Source organism: Parasteatoda tepidariorum, chromosome 1 (assembly GCF_043381705.1).
Source record: "Parasteatoda tepidariorum isolate YZ-2023 chromosome 1, CAS_Ptep_4.0, whole genome shotgun sequence".
Classification (NCBI taxonomy): domain Eukaryota; kingdom Metazoa; phylum Arthropoda; class Arachnida; order Araneae; family Theridiidae; genus Parasteatoda; species Parasteatoda tepidariorum.
This window is the reverse complement of record NC_092204.1, coordinates 48,895,745-48,911,397: the sequence shown is the minus strand read 5'-3', so window position 1 is coordinate 48,911,397 and position 15,653 is coordinate 48,895,745. Positions and strand designations below refer to the sequence as shown.

Here is a 15,653-nt window from a genome sequence, read left to right as displayed (position 1 = left end):
TTAGAAGGATAACATAATAATGCACTTTTTATTTATTAAACCTTTTTAATTGTTCATCCAACTCAATTTGAGGGTACAACCAGTTATTTTAAATTTTGCTAATTGTATACATAACTCTATCCTTATGTCTTTAAGAGGATTATAATTAATGTTTTTTCTAAAAGTCTGAACTCTTATTTTTCAGGTATTTCAAGCCAAGGAAATTCTTGATAACACATTGACTCTTATTAAAAGCGCTACATCAGCTGCAGTAATAGGTAATAGTTTTTTAGTAGCCGAATCCTTTAAAATTAAATTATTAATTAAGTTTTCTCAATTTAGTTAAAATCTTTACAAATAAATTTTAAAAAACTACATAAATATTTTTATAGATCCAGAGCGAATTGTGCTTGGCACTGAAGAAGGCTTATACTGTGTGGATTTAGACAGAGAAGGTATAGTGTTTAATAATAATTTTTTTAAATGTCATTAACATTGTATGTGTCATAATGGTTTTTAGATAAAAGAATTTTATAATTTCTTTAAAATTATATAGAAATAGCCAGGGTTGGTGATGGAAAGAAGGTTTGCCAGCTTGAGTATATTGCTGAGGAACAATTATTACTTGCTGTAGCAGGTGAGTTATTTTAATAATTTTAAAATTTATTAACTTTCATGTTATAGACTCTAATAATTTTGAATTTATGCTATCAAATTGCGTGATATAACAAATTAATTGTCATTTCCATAATTTGACTGTAGATTTAGCTTTGTTACCTTAAATTTGTTGACATTTAGTAATGCTAATACAAAAATAAATTTAAATTGTTTATTTTTTTAACCTTAATTTAATTTTGGTACACTATAGTTTTAGTGGGAATAGAAAAATCTAAAGATAAAGAATAAAAATAGAAAATATTTGAAGTTTTTGTCATTTTATCGTCACTTTTAATATTTTTTTTATATATAATAATGAATTTAAAAAATTTAAATTCTATATGGAGCATTTTTTTTACAGAGTTTTGATTGTATTTTATTTAACCTTTTAATTTTATTGACTTTTAAATTTTATTACTGTTATTTAAAACAAGAGTTTCATCTGTAAACATAGGGAAGCAAAGATTTTTGCGATTGATACCTGTTGGTGCTCTTGATGGACAAGATGTTGAATGGACCAAAGTGCCTGATACTAAAGGTTGCATTACCTTTTGTACTATGTGTATAAACAATGGCAACACTTCTCTCTATCTATTTTGTACAGCAATAAAGAAACAGGTATATAAAATATTTTGTTTACTTTTGATTAAATATATTATAGTTCTTAAGGCAGGGTTTGTTGGTTTAAACTAATGTTGTTAAAAGCATGGTTTAAACCAAATAGTTTTTTATTTTTTTTGAAAAATAAGCATGTTTTTTTTAAAAATAATCGTTTTGAAAGTTTAATTTTATATTTATATAAATAGTTTTAGTTTGAATAGAACCAAGTGAAAAATATTAAATTTTCACATAAAAATTCTACATTTTTAAGATTAATGAGAATCTGTATTTTCTTTAAAGATAAAAATAAACATATAATTTTTCAATGTTTAGATATCATAGTTTTCACGCAAATATATCTATAAGAATAAATCAATGTGTGTAAAAGTGTTCTGAAAATGTTTAATATAAGAAATAGCATCACCAAATTAATTTTGTGATCGTTAAAGATAAAATATGTTAAATAATGTAATTAGTGAACAAGTTAAAATAAAAAGTTGGAAAAACATTTTTTTTTCTTATCTTGTTAAAGACACTTGATGCTTGTTACAATCAAAAGCATAAATGAAAATAAAGTGCTTTTCTATGCTTTATTTACTTTTCAGTTCATGTTTGAATTTTTTTTTCTGTTATCAGTGTAAACAAATTTGTTTTGTATTATGATTTTATTAATTTTTCGATTAGAAATAAACTGATTTTTTTTAAATAAAACATTGATTTAAACAAGCTGAATTATTTTACAAATAATTTTTAATTTAATTGTAAGAAATATTTTTATACAATATAATTAATAAATGCATTCTTTAGGGTGTTTTTTCCTTTGTACAAAAATGTACATACATTTTTGTTTTCAAATTTTTTCTGAGAAAAATACGAAAAAATAAATTTCAAAATATTAAATTGTAAACGTTGATTCTTATTTCATTATTATATTTTCCAAAAAAAAAATTAAAATTGTTATAATAAATTATGAAATAATATTATCGAGAAATATTAAATTTTAATTTATTTTAATTAAAAAATTTTCATATCATATTATAATTACACTAAAATTCATTATAATTGCTGAAAAATCATTAAATTCTGAAAAAAAACCTTTTTTTTTATTTGACAATAACTTCGTCAAAAAACATGTTTTTTTGGAATTTTTTTTTTAAATGAAAGCTAAAAGTCCAAATTTTTCAATGGTATAATAAAAATTAACAATATCTAACCCCTTTGTGCCCGTACATCGCGTCAAACTTCACAAAAAATTAATACAATTTTCTATGATTGTTTAGAGTGTAATTGTACATAGTTGCAAAATATATTAATTAAAAACAATTAAAGTACATAAAAGTAGAGATTTTATGCTTCAAAATGAGCTAAAGCAGAAGCATTTTTGATCATTTTTAAAGTAGACACTTTGAATTTTGCCATTTTTTTTATAAGTTTCTAGGTGCACTGATACTTTTGTGCAGTACTGTATAAAATAATGAAAAGGATATGCAAGTAAATTATTGTATTTCACAAATAGGTAAAAAAATAATGAACTAAAAAAATAAATAAATTAAATGCCGAAAAGAGTGACATTAAACTTTTATGTTATAATTTTTCTTTTATAATATTTTATGTAAAATAGCTTGTAAAACAAATATATTTCAATTATACGCATTTAGTTTTATGCTTATTTAAATGCAGTGCTCATATACAGACTTGTACTACCCAAAGTAACTTAAATATTTTTTTTCAGCAATGTTTTCTGATCTAAACTAATTTAATCTTTATTAGTGTTATCCTTTAAAATATTAGTGTTATCCTTCATTAGTGTTATCCTAATTCAATCTTTATTAATATTAATTGACAAATAGTATCCCAATCTTAAACATTCATAAGCAAGTTGAGCTTGAAAAATATAATTATGATTTTAATTATTGAATAATTAGTCTTTAATAACTAAATAATAATTTTAAATTTGAGTTTATTAGAGTTTTTAACATTTTCTGAGTGTTTTAATTAGGATAATTGAAATACTGTAACGTCAATTTAAACACCATGATCCATATGATGCCACAAATGGCTGCATTACTCAAATGGCAATGATGTTCATCATCTGACTAAAAAAGTGAAAAAAGTGTGTTCAATCTTCTATTCTGTCTGGAGATCAGTTTATTCAGGAGCTTATCTACATGGGATGAGGAAAATAATTTTAAAAATGAATTTAGTCTGAATCGTGTTGCTTGGAGAATAAGTTCTAGTGTTCAAAGCATGCCAACTTCTTTTCACTATAATTACAAAGCTAATGAAGTTTTCATTAACAATTAGTGTTGTGCGTGTTAACCATGCTACCACTTTGTGTTCTTTTGTCATCTGCTAAGTTTATGTAAATTTGGATTTTAGTTTATTAGCAAAAGTGCTAAAGTTACTTATCTTATATTTTATTTTTACTTTTCTGAAAACTTATATTCATAGCTTTAATTCTTCAACCTCATTGGTAATTATTTTTGAAACCTTATTTAGTCTTAAATTTTATGTAAGCTGCAGGAAATTATAATATTTATTATTATTCACTTTAAACTATAATAGAAATTGTTAGACTGAGAAGTTTCACTTCTGAAAGTTTTCAGATCATATCCAATTTTATTGCTTAGGTGCTCTTTCATATTTTAAAGAATAAAATATGCTATTTATTACTTAATTTTAAATAATTAGTTTTCTAAATATTAATATGATTATTATATTCTTATTTTTGTACCTCAGATTATGTATTTGTTGATTAATGTACTTATTGGATAATGCTTTTCATATAATTGGCATTGTTTTTGTGATTTGAGTTTTTTCTATCAGTCTCTGTTCTGGCTTTTTCTCTGATCTATCTATCAGTTATTCTTTCTTCTGTTCATTTTGTATTGTGATTTTTTTTACATTTTACTTCAGTATTTTATGTATGATCTCTTTTAATATTTCATACAAAATTCAGTCTTGATTAAAAGAAAGTTTAAGTGTGCTTCTGACTATTCTATAAACTTATGATTTGGAATAATTCATTTTGGAATGCTTAAAAGGCTGCATGTAGAGATAGTTCTTGTAGAGTAGTTTGATTGACTATTTTAAAAATTTTGTGCTCGTAATGGAATTAGAATACTTTGCTTCAGTCTGGTACTTTTTGCTTTGAGTACGCTTAGAAACAGATTTTCCTTCAAACTTTTTTTTAATTAAATTTCTAACTTAAAATAATGAAGAGCAGTTTTTTATAATCACATATGCAGCTAGGAAGGAAAATGAAAAAGGTAAGACTGAATACTTAAAATACTTTTTTTTTATTTTTTATTTATTTTTTTATTTTTAATCTCTGTATTTTTTATTTCTCATCATAATTCCAATTTCAATATTGCTTTGGAAAATTTTCTGGTTATAGACAAATTCAAGCAATTTATCTTATTTATTTCTCTGTAAATATCATCAGTCTATTTTTTTTTACCTAATTTTTATTCTGTTGAACATCATTCTGCTTAATTTTCTTTTATATTTCCCACAGTTCATAAGTTTACTACAAGTCTTGCTCATTATGTCTGTTTTTGATAGATCAGAAGAAAATTGAATTTGATTATTGACACTGAATTAGTTAAGACTGAAATTAATGAAAATTGTTCTCAAAATGTTTTATCTAAGATTTCTTTACTTGTTAGTCGCCAGTTAAAATTATGTTCCTTGCAACTTGAATGTTAAAAACTAGTTTTGATTCAACTAGAAAACTTCTTTCTCTCTATCTTTTAATTGTTTTCATTCTTACTTTCACTTTATAGGTTATAGACCACCTTACTGGATCAAGATTTGATTATAAAATCAAATTTAATGATTTCTTGGTGCTTGAATGATTTTCTTTTTCTCTTTCAATTGCCTATGTCCGAAGGATTTTTTTACTAAATGAAAACCAATATATTACAAATTAATTAATGCTAATATAGAAGTTTGGGAAAGGTTGCTTTGAGCTCTTAGTTCTAAAAAATATTTATTATCTCTTGATTCTTTGTGGACATACTTTAACTGACAATGTTTTTTTTACTATGCCTTATATTATAGATGTAGACAATGCCTTATATTATAACTGCAGAAATTTTGATTTTCCTCCCAAGGTTTTAGTTTATGAAGTGAATCGAACAAAGGGTAGACACCATCGACGAAAAGAGATATGCTTACCTGTTCCAGCGGTCACTTTAGATGTCATCGGAAATAGATTATGTGTTGGTCTTCCATCAGCTTTTCATTTATATTCTGTAATTGATGACAGCCCTCCTATCTGTAAGATTTCTATTCATAATTATTATTAATTAATGAAGTGCATCAATTTATGCTTAATTAATTAATTAGTTTAGCTTCATATTTAAATATTTTCTGACTTCAAAAATCTAATTATAATGGCTAAACTTTGAATTTTGGTGAAATATTTTGTTTTAAAAAAGTAGAATTTAGTTGTATGCATTCTCTGGGGCTTTAATTTTTATTAATTTGGTTTTTCAATTGATTCATTTATGAAAAATGTTATTTTCTTCATTTGTATTAAATCTATTGCTCTATAATGAAATTATTTTGTTAAATTACATTCCATAAAGTAGGACCATTACTTCTTTTTTTTCTTTTAAAAAGAAATTTTTAAAGTTGTTTTGTTTACTTGCTGCTTTTTTAAATTTGAATTTCTATTTTATCTAACAGTCTTTCTTAGTCTGTCTTTAAATAAAATTTTTTTTTAAAAAGAAAACATGTAAGGGTTGTTTTAATAAAGAAGAAATTTGCTGTTTAATCTATCTTTGTTTAATCTATCTTTATTTTTAATAGAAATATATCTGAGTCTCTGAGATATTCTATATATGGGTCATTCTCATGAAAACTGTCATTTTTCAGTTCATAAAATCCCAAAAAAGTAAAGTGAATAAAAAGCTCTGAAACTTTTTATATTAATAGAAATATGTAATGGCATTATAAAGAAAGTATATATCCTATAAATTATACTTAATATTTTAATTAATTAATTTTTTAAATAATTAATTTATAATTAATTAATTTATAATAATTAATAATTAATTAATTAATTTAATAAATAAATTAATTAATTTAATAAATTAATTTATTAATTTTTTAATTTATTTTTCAAATTAATTAATAAGTAAATTAATTATTTTCACTATTTAAAAAGTGAGGGAATGACACTAATAGTGAGGGAATGATATTTTATTTTAATACATGTTTTTATCTAAGTTACATCTACCTAAAGTTTGAAAATGATAACATACTAAGTATATCTAATATTTATTATAATTTAGTCTTATATATTTAATAGTTTTTACAGGTTTGGGAAATAAAATTGGCTGGCACGATTGAACAAAAAAAAATTTAATAATATACTCATCTTGAATCATTCCCTCACTTCAGCGTCATTCCCTCACTTTATACACTAGTGAGGGAATGACGAATTCAATAAAATTTAAAAATAACAGTTAGGCCTAATTAATTTCTGAAGTCAATCACATACAATTATATTCATACAAGAAAGCAACATATAATTATCCACTTTCTCGATGAAGTTGTATTTTATTTTACTCTAAAAAATGACATGAGGGAATGACAAATGTAAAAAATTTTACCTGGTTTGATTCATTCAAATTTATTCCACAGCAAAGCTTCTTTAAGTTGAAGATGGAAACATACTGCAATTTTGTTCTATGATGCCAGTTGTTAACTTCTGAAGTTTTTATTAAAATATTTTTATTCTAAGAAGATTGCAGGTGATAAGAACATTGTTGTGAGGGAATGACGCGAAACACTGGGGACAAAGTTTAAAATAGTGCTGTGTTAATATTTTTATCAGAAATTAAATTTAAAATTGATTTTCTGAATTCTATATTTCAGTATTCTGAAATAAAAAACACGAATTTGTAAAAAAAAAAATTTTATTTCAGAAACAATTTTTTTCTTTTTTTAAATCAGCAGTGGGGACAAGTGAGGGAATGACATATTGGTATATTTTAATTACCTAAAATAAATAAAAAATAAAAATTGATAATTTTATTTTTATTCTTTTGTTAGCTTGCATTCTGAAGGACACTTTCCCTGATTTTTTTTTTTTCGTAAGCTGTAAAACAAACATAAAATATGCTGGGGACATGAAAATGACTGTTTTAGTGAGAATGACCCATATGTTTAAAATATTTTGAAAAAAAAAAAGTTTTAATATAAGGCAATTGTTTATTGTATGTAAGTTTGTTTGTGATATGAAGCATTTGACATTCTCTTATAACTTTGTAAAAAAGAAACTTCTTGATTTTTCAAGAATATTTTTTATTGAATATATTTGTGCATGAATCTCAAAATTATTTTACAAATGTTGTAAGTTTTGTTTTTAAAATTTCAGCTCTTGTGAATACAGACTCTACAGATCTAACATTCTTCTTACATAACCTGATGGATCCCTATCTCGCTGTTGAACTACAGAATAATGAATATTTGCTTGTATTTTCCCGTGAGTAAAACAAATTTTAAACACATTTTCTTGATAATTGTAGCATGAGATTCTCCCCTGATTCACAATTTCCCTCTTCTTTTTTTATTTTCTAATTTTTTGCCATCTTTCTGTGGATGTTGGAAAATAACCACACTACCAAAGTTATCATGCACTTATTGAAATTCAATAAAAACTAATTAATATCAGCCTGAAATCACCTGACTGATAAAAATAGAATTCAGTTTTTGTTGGTAGTTTGGATTTTTCAATGTGGCTTACTAGGGGAGGTTCACTTATAAATTTATGTATAGTTATATGTTATGTCTATCTAGAAAGTTTCTGTTTGCAGTTTTATCTATGTCTCATATCAATTTTTAATAGTTTTATTTTTATATAGTTGAATTTTATTTAATTGCAACTTTGTTTTTAGCATTCCAATGAACCTAGATATTTTGTTTATTAATCTATTTCTTTCTTCATGAAAAATTTTTCCCCTTGTTGAAAGTTCTAAATTCCATAGGATCAAAAGCTGTAGGATCATTATACGTAGTATTGAATTTGAAACTTTTCAGTCAATAGAAAAAAAATATTAAATAATTATTAAAATCATTATGCATGTAGTACATATTAGTAGAATCACTATACATAGTATTAAATTTATACTTTTCAGTCAATGGTGAAAAATATTGTTAGTTAATTTGCTGTTTACAAAATTTTTACTCTTTTTTTTTCTTCCAAACGTATATTTTTTTAAAATTTCATTTCATTTTCCTCCTGCTTGTTATTGATAAGCGTCTACTCAACATCTCATAATCATATTGTTTTTTCCCTCCTTATATTAGAATTAGGAATATATGTTGATGGCTTTGGTAGAAAATGCAGAGAAAAAGAATTAATGTTTCCTGCACCTCCAGTTGCTGTCAGTAAGTAAATTGTCATTGTGATCTGATTGTTTATTTTATTTCATACTTTAAAATTTTGCTAAAACAATATCCTTTTAGGTTACACAGATGGTTATTTAAATGTATATAGTGAAACACATGTAGATATTTTTGATGCTTCATCTGGTGAATGGCTACAAACTTTGAATGTGAAGAAGGTATGTTCCAGTCATAAATTTTAAAAGATTTTTTGCTGTATATTTTACTTGCAACTGTTTAACTTCTTATTGTTTGTTTTGTGCTTCAATTTAAATTTCTTATAAAATTTTGAAAAACTATTTAAAGAAATTTTTGTAAACATCCTCTTACCAAACATTATTTTTTCATTTAATAATTTAAAGAAAAACCTATATTTTGTGAAGAAAAACTCAGGCCTGATTTCAAACTAAATTCAGCATTAACTATTAGTTAATGCTTTATTGGTTTTGTTAAGGTTGTCATTAGAATACGCAAAGATAGCTTCTTCTGTGATATTGGTAAAGCATGTTACTTTTGCTTTAAAATTGAACTGCCTGTTATACACTTTTGCAGTATTTTTATTAACCCTGTTTATAAAAATACTGCAAATTTCCCTGTGATAGAATTCGGTTGGATCCCTGTGTCTGCTAGGGCCTGTTGTTGGATTGAGCTTTTATTCTACTGGACATTAATTCAATGTATTTTTGCTTATACTGTCTATATTTCGTATTTTTACAAAATAATTGTGACTGAGAAAAATCTTCTATTACGATTTATGTTTATTTTCCGGAACATGATTATTTAGAACAAACCTTATTCAGTACAATGCCGACAGAGCAGGATATTTTTTTCAAATTGCTATATTGCATAAGTATTATAAAAATTCTGGTATAAACGAACCGGTTCTGTTACAAAAATTACAGATATTCTCGTCGTTTAAAAAATATTCTTGTACTCTAGTAGTATTATTTTATAGCAAAACCTTGAAAACAGAAAGGGAAAAAATTAAATTAGCCACTACTGTATCCCTAGAAAATACTACAATACTTTATTACTTACTATTTGCACTGTTGTCATGTTCACAATTGTTTATTTTTGTTACAATATTTTGCAGACTAAACCTTTGTGCCGCAATGGACTACTGTGTTTTTCATTAGCCACTGACATGCCACACATTATTTATTTACATAATGTATTACACCGGTCTAATAGAGTTTGTGTACCTGAAACAACTGCTCATCCTATAAAAAGTAGACAAAGTAAGGCTATGCTTAACAGAGTACGTAGACGATTTTCTGTTCGCGAGCCTGAAAGAACTGGAAAAGGGTAAATGATATTCATTATAACCTTTTATTACCATTACCCTGAATTGTGTAATAAACTTTATTCAGCAACAATATAATCAAACAATTTTTGTTTTATGTTATTTGAACTTAAAAATTATGTCATGCATAAAAATCAGTTAAAAATACAGTGTGATCTATTAAAAAAGTTTTTTGTGAAACAACTTAAACATTAAAACTAAATTAGCTTATATAGCTTTTTGTTGCCTTATCCATGTTTTTTTTAATTTTTTATTTATTTTTACTGTGTAAATAATTCAATTTCCATGTCAACTTTTGTCTTATACTGTTTGTTTGGCTTTTTAATTCTGCTATCTATCAAAATCAGTTAAATATTTAGCATAATATTTGAAAAGATTTTCATGGAAGTGGATGTAAGCAATTTCTTAAAAAGCTGAACTCCTTAAACTAGTGGGTTTAAATTATTTTTTATTAAAAAGCACGCTTGTATGTTAGACTTAAAGATTCTCTTGTTTACATAATTGTATCATACTCTGTTGACTTATGAAAAATTAATTGAAATACTGACAAACATAAACATTTATAAAGAAAATACTTATAAAACTGATCATGATGCTACTTTTTCATATTTAAGGCAGAAAAATTTAGCTTTTAAGAAGTTGAATATAGCACACGAATCTAGAGGTTTTTCCCTCTATAAGTTCTAACTTTCAAAATCTTTTGCATGATATTTTCTATATTTTGAAAGTAAAATTAGCATCTGCTGCTCAGAAAAAGTTAAACAGAATTTTGGAAGAAAGTTAGTTTAATATTGTGGAAATATGTTACAAAATTGAAATGCTAATATGAATTACTTTAATGGAAAAATTTTAAAACAAGTTGCATTATAAAATATTTTATATTCTATGGAATGCATATTTTTTGGATGTCCTGTTACCTTTTAATTTTTATGTATTATGTCTTTACACAAGATAATTCATAAATTCTTTTTCCCTAATACATTTTAGGAATGTGGATCGACGATCCCGGCTGATTTCAGGCCCGACAAATTTTAATCATATCTCTCACATGGGTCCTGGAGCTGGTATTCAACTTCAAAAACTTGTTGATTTGCCTCAGGTATTGCTCTTTTTACAGATATTTTTTATTATTTTTTATGATACAGTCTATTATTGTGCTGTAACTTCTATATAAGCAAGCTTTTTAAAGTAATGGACATGGAAAAAGATGCTTTACAAACAGTTTCTTGATATTTTTATGCAGTTTGAAGCTCCATTAAACTCTCTATTATTTTTTTTTTCTGTAACAGGAAAATTTTGAGATTTGCATATTTCTTTAGTTCTATCTAAATTCTTTAACAAATCCCCAATAGGCTGTTTATTAAAAGGAAATAAAAATAGGATAATATTTCATCTACTAATAAAATGAAATTATTTTTAAAAAATCCAATTGTACTTTAATAACACATCCACAAACTACAATGTTATATTAGCTTAAATAGGATAGTATTTCATCTACTTATAAAATGAAATTATTTAAAAAATCCATTTATACTTAAATAACACATCTTAAAACTACAATGTTATATTAGATTTTCTACAGTTTTTAAAAAAATATCTATTCACACTAAACCAGGTTTTTGACTCACTAGCTCAATATGTGTTAGTATTCTTAATTTGTAAATTTATATCTATGTGCTTTTCTTTTTAAAGTTATAGTAAAAAATGTGAAGAAAATATTTTGTTAGTTAAAAATTAAAGTAGTTAAATAAGGGATTAAAAAATAAATCTACATAATAGTAAAGTAATCTACATAATAGTAATATACTGTAAAAATCTACATTATTTTTATTTTGAAATGTTAACAACTATAAATCACTATAAAGTTTTGGGATAAAATTACATTACTTTTTTATTATTTTATCAGTATTAATATTTATTCTCTGAAAAAGGAAAAACAACTCAAAGTTATTTTGCAGATACATGTACTTTTTTATCAATTAAATTAATTGTATAAATTCCTTTTAATGAATTATTTCATATTAATTTGAATTTTACAGTATAAACAGAACTCATTACCTCAAGATGAAAACAAGAAAAGTTTATTCTTAGCAGGTGTGTTACATTTTTTACTCATTTAACATTCTTCTGGGACACCTTTTTTTATTGAATTCTTGAAATGTTTCTATAACTATGTTTATTATTTTAATGTAGGCAAGTTATCAAGTCAGCGCCCTGTTGTGTCCATGCCAGTTATATCTCCAGATGGTTCTGTTTCTTCTCAGGATCATTCTTCTAGTTTTTACACCGCTTCTGGCCATAGTTCATCAGGTCAACGAGAAGTATGTATTTTCAGAATATTTTAATTCAATTTATAATGCAACATTATAGCACTTGAAGCAATTTGAAATTATATGACTTATTTTAAAATTTTAAACATGCTATGAAGCATCTCATTTATGAATCATTGTAGCATAATGCATAAGGAGAATTTGGCTTCTTTAAATAAAAATACAAAAGGATTTGTCTTAGGTTACATTTTATTTGCAACAAGCGGAATGCAAGTTTGCTTTATTATTTATCCATACAAAAAATATCTGAAATAGGAAGGCAAAGTATGAAATAATTAGGATATCTAAATTGAAAGGTATCTAAGATGAAAGGATTAAGATAGGGCCTTGAGCAAAATGAATTAGAAATTGCAATTTTTTGCATGAAATCACAAAAAGAAAGTAAAGCGTGATTTATCCTGCTAATTTTTGCACTTTTTGAATTATTATCACCATATAACATTATTTCTTGTTAAATATTTTTAGGGGGTATAGTATATCTTCACAGATGCTGTGCATTAACCCGCACTGAATGCAATCTATTTATGAAAAAAATATCAGTCAAAAAAACTTCTTCTGTTGGTTTGGTTACTTTTTGTTAATTTTTTTTTCATTTTAAACATATGATTTAATTGCAGTTTTTTTTCAATAGTTTACTACTTTGTTGATTACTTTCAGTGCAATTACTGTAGCTTTGTGAATGTTGTGCATTAACACACACTGTAGACAGTTAAAAAATAATTATTAATCAAGAAAACCTTATATGTTATTTACTTTTTAAAAATGTTCATCTTAGGTGTATGATTTAATTGCAATTATTTTTTTAATTAGTTTGGTATATTATTATAACTTTTTTCTGACAAACATACAAATTAAAAAAAATGTATGTAAGTTTTTTTTTATTTTGATAGAGTTTCTGTAATTTTAAACCACTGTATCTTTAGGTTTTTTATTTTATTTTAAAAGGTAATGTTATTTTATTTTTTGGAATTTTGTCATTTGTCAGTCCAACTTTCCACTTTCCTATTAAATTATTATTATTTTTTTTTCTTAAAAAAAAAGATGTTTTGAAAGCTGTGTGTTTTTTTTTTTTTTTTTTTTTTTTTTTTTTTTTTTTTNTTTTTTTTTTTTATATATAATTATAATTTCTGGTTATTTGATTTTGACTCATTTGTCTTACTGTATTTTAAAAGTAAACAGTGCTGATACAATTGTTATGTTACAATTTATTTTATGTCTAAAAATTTTACAATAGAAGAAAAAGTATGTGATAAAGTTAAAGTCACATCATCATTATTTATTTTCTATTAAAAGAGTATTATGTCATGAAAAATGAAACACATGAATTTCTGTTCTAGGGTACGCTTGATCAGTCGAGTCCTCGAAATTCAATAGCTTCAAACAACAGTTCTTTTAGCTCTCCTCCCAGTCCACAGACTAAAAGAGATGAAGATAAAGAATCATCTAGCAATGAATCTTAAACATTCTTTTTGTGACTCATAAAAACTGTTGCTCAGCATGCCTCGCCTTTTTAATTCATCAAAAACAAGCACACAATACAAAAATGCTTTGTATGTGAGAAAGGGCTATTTTTTCATGGCAAATACAATACTCATTTTCAGATTTGTACAAGTACCTGCTATTCCTTTCAGCGGAACTAACAGTTTTGAGAAGATTGAAATTGGAAAATATATACAATCATTTTTTTTCTGAGTCAGATTAATAATTCATATGAGTGAGATTTTGCATTAATAAATCATTAGCATTCGTATGTAGGTAGAAAAAAAAAAGACTTTGTGAATACACTTTTTCCCTCTATAAGTTCTCCATCTTGCCAGTTTTTTAATGTTAAAAATATTTTATATATGTTATCTTTGTTTCCCAATTTAGATGCAAACTTTCGTGTTGCTTACCTTTTCTACTTAAATTTGTCTGAACTAACACATTACATTAAAAATAAGATTGTTATTAAAAGTATTAGGAAATTGTCAAAACAATAATTTACCTGTCTGTGTGCCTTCCTGAAAGCACAATGCTGTTTAGGTTTTTATACTGGTTGTGTGAAAAATGTATATCTTTGTTTTTCAAAGAAAGTTCTTCCATTGAATATTGCATGAAGCCAGTTTCTGGGTGTCCAGTAAATTTCCACTTATCTTGGTTGAAGACCAACTTTTACTTCTATTTTTAATATACATTTTTATCTTATGTTCAGCAATGAATGATTGTCAGAAGAACTCACCACGAATTCGTTTTCAAGCAGTGTCAAAGAAAAATTTTTAAAATCTAAAGCTGGTTATTAATTCTATTGGATGTCATTCTAGTTGTTGAGCTTAAGCATATATATATATGTATATGTACGTAATTACACAAAGAAAAAGACTTAACAAAAATCACTATTACCTTTAAACTTAAATTAATTAANATGTTTCCTATATATATATATATTTTAATAAAAAATATATATATATTTTAAAATTTAAGGAAAATGATTAAAAACTATAAAAAAACAGAAACAAATGAACTACTATCTCTTTTCAACTTGCATGATTATATCAGCAAAAGTTAGCACTTTCTGATATATTATAATTCAGGATATACTTATGCAAATTATAATTCAGTATTAATTAAACAAAGTTCCACTGTTGTTTTCATTATTAACTTCAATCAAAATAAGGAAGGAAATATATTGGTACACTCTCTATGTTAGTTATATGCCAAGATTAAATCATCAAATCCTTTGTGTTTCATTATTTATGTTTTAAACATATTAGATCAATAACAACTCAGAAAAGTAAGATCTTTGAAAATTCTTTACTTAAAGCATCTAGAACTGTGAGATGCTATCACTAGTCTATATTTTATATACTCTGTAGACGTGTGACACAATGTGTCGTTGCGGGTGTTCAATTGCGCCGTTCCTAGTCTTTGTCGCTGCTTTTCTGTTCTTATGTTTTTTCAGCACAATGTATTTCATATAGAGTTATACTATTAAAGAAATATAATAAGTAGAATCATTTCTTGTTTTGAATAGTTTTTTTTTTCATTATATTTTATGTTTTGTATTTAATTATTGGTTGTTAAGAATTGAATAATATTTTATGTTATCATTGTAATAAAGTATATGTTATTTGTGTATATATAAATAAATATCATTTATTTTAATAGTATTAAAGTATTATTTTAGATTTAATCTTCTAAATTTATCTAAAGTAAAATAAAACTACATTACCGTAACTGGTTATAGTTTTCTTTACTGCAAATTTTCTGAATAGTTTTAAATAAATATTTCCAGTGAAGAAGACAATTTTCGTAATAGAAACTTAATTATTAACTGCCAATCTAAAATGCATAGTGAGGATTCAATTTGCTTCTGAAGAAAGTTGATGACTTTGTTTGCATAAAATTTT

The 15,653-nt window shown here is 24.8% G+C and overlaps 1 protein-coding gene across 5 annotated transcripts in view; it reads left to right on the top strand.

The window, feature by feature from the left end:
- Positions 1–14,636, top strand: part of LOC107454515 (serine/threonine-protein kinase Genghis Khan) — a 65,693-nt gene extending 51,057 nt beyond the window's left edge. For all 5 annotated transcript variants that reach the window (XM_043043315.2, XM_043043272.2, XM_071179832.1 and 2 more), the window contains 13 exons: positions 185–257; positions 372–434; positions 536–616; positions 1,091–1,254; positions 5,352–5,517; positions 7,625–7,732; positions 8,557–8,637; positions 8,716–8,813; positions 9,728–9,939; positions 10,925–11,036; positions 11,977–12,031; positions 12,131–12,258; positions 13,605–14,636. In XM_043043315.2, the coding sequence (XP_042899249.1) occupies positions 185–257; positions 372–434; positions 536–616; positions 1,091–1,254; positions 5,352–5,517; positions 7,625–7,732; positions 8,557–8,637; positions 8,716–8,813; positions 9,728–9,939; positions 10,925–11,036; positions 11,977–12,031; positions 12,131–12,258; positions 13,605–13,727 (1,464 nt within the window). In that variant the 3' untranslated portion in view covers positions 13,728–14,636. The remainder of the gene's footprint in view (positions 1–184; positions 258–371; positions 435–535; positions 617–1,090; positions 1,255–5,351; positions 5,518–7,624; positions 7,733–8,556; positions 8,638–8,715; positions 8,814–9,727; positions 9,940–10,924; positions 11,037–11,976; positions 12,032–12,130; positions 12,259–13,604) is intronic.
- Positions 14,637–15,653: the final 1,017 nt, after the last annotated feature.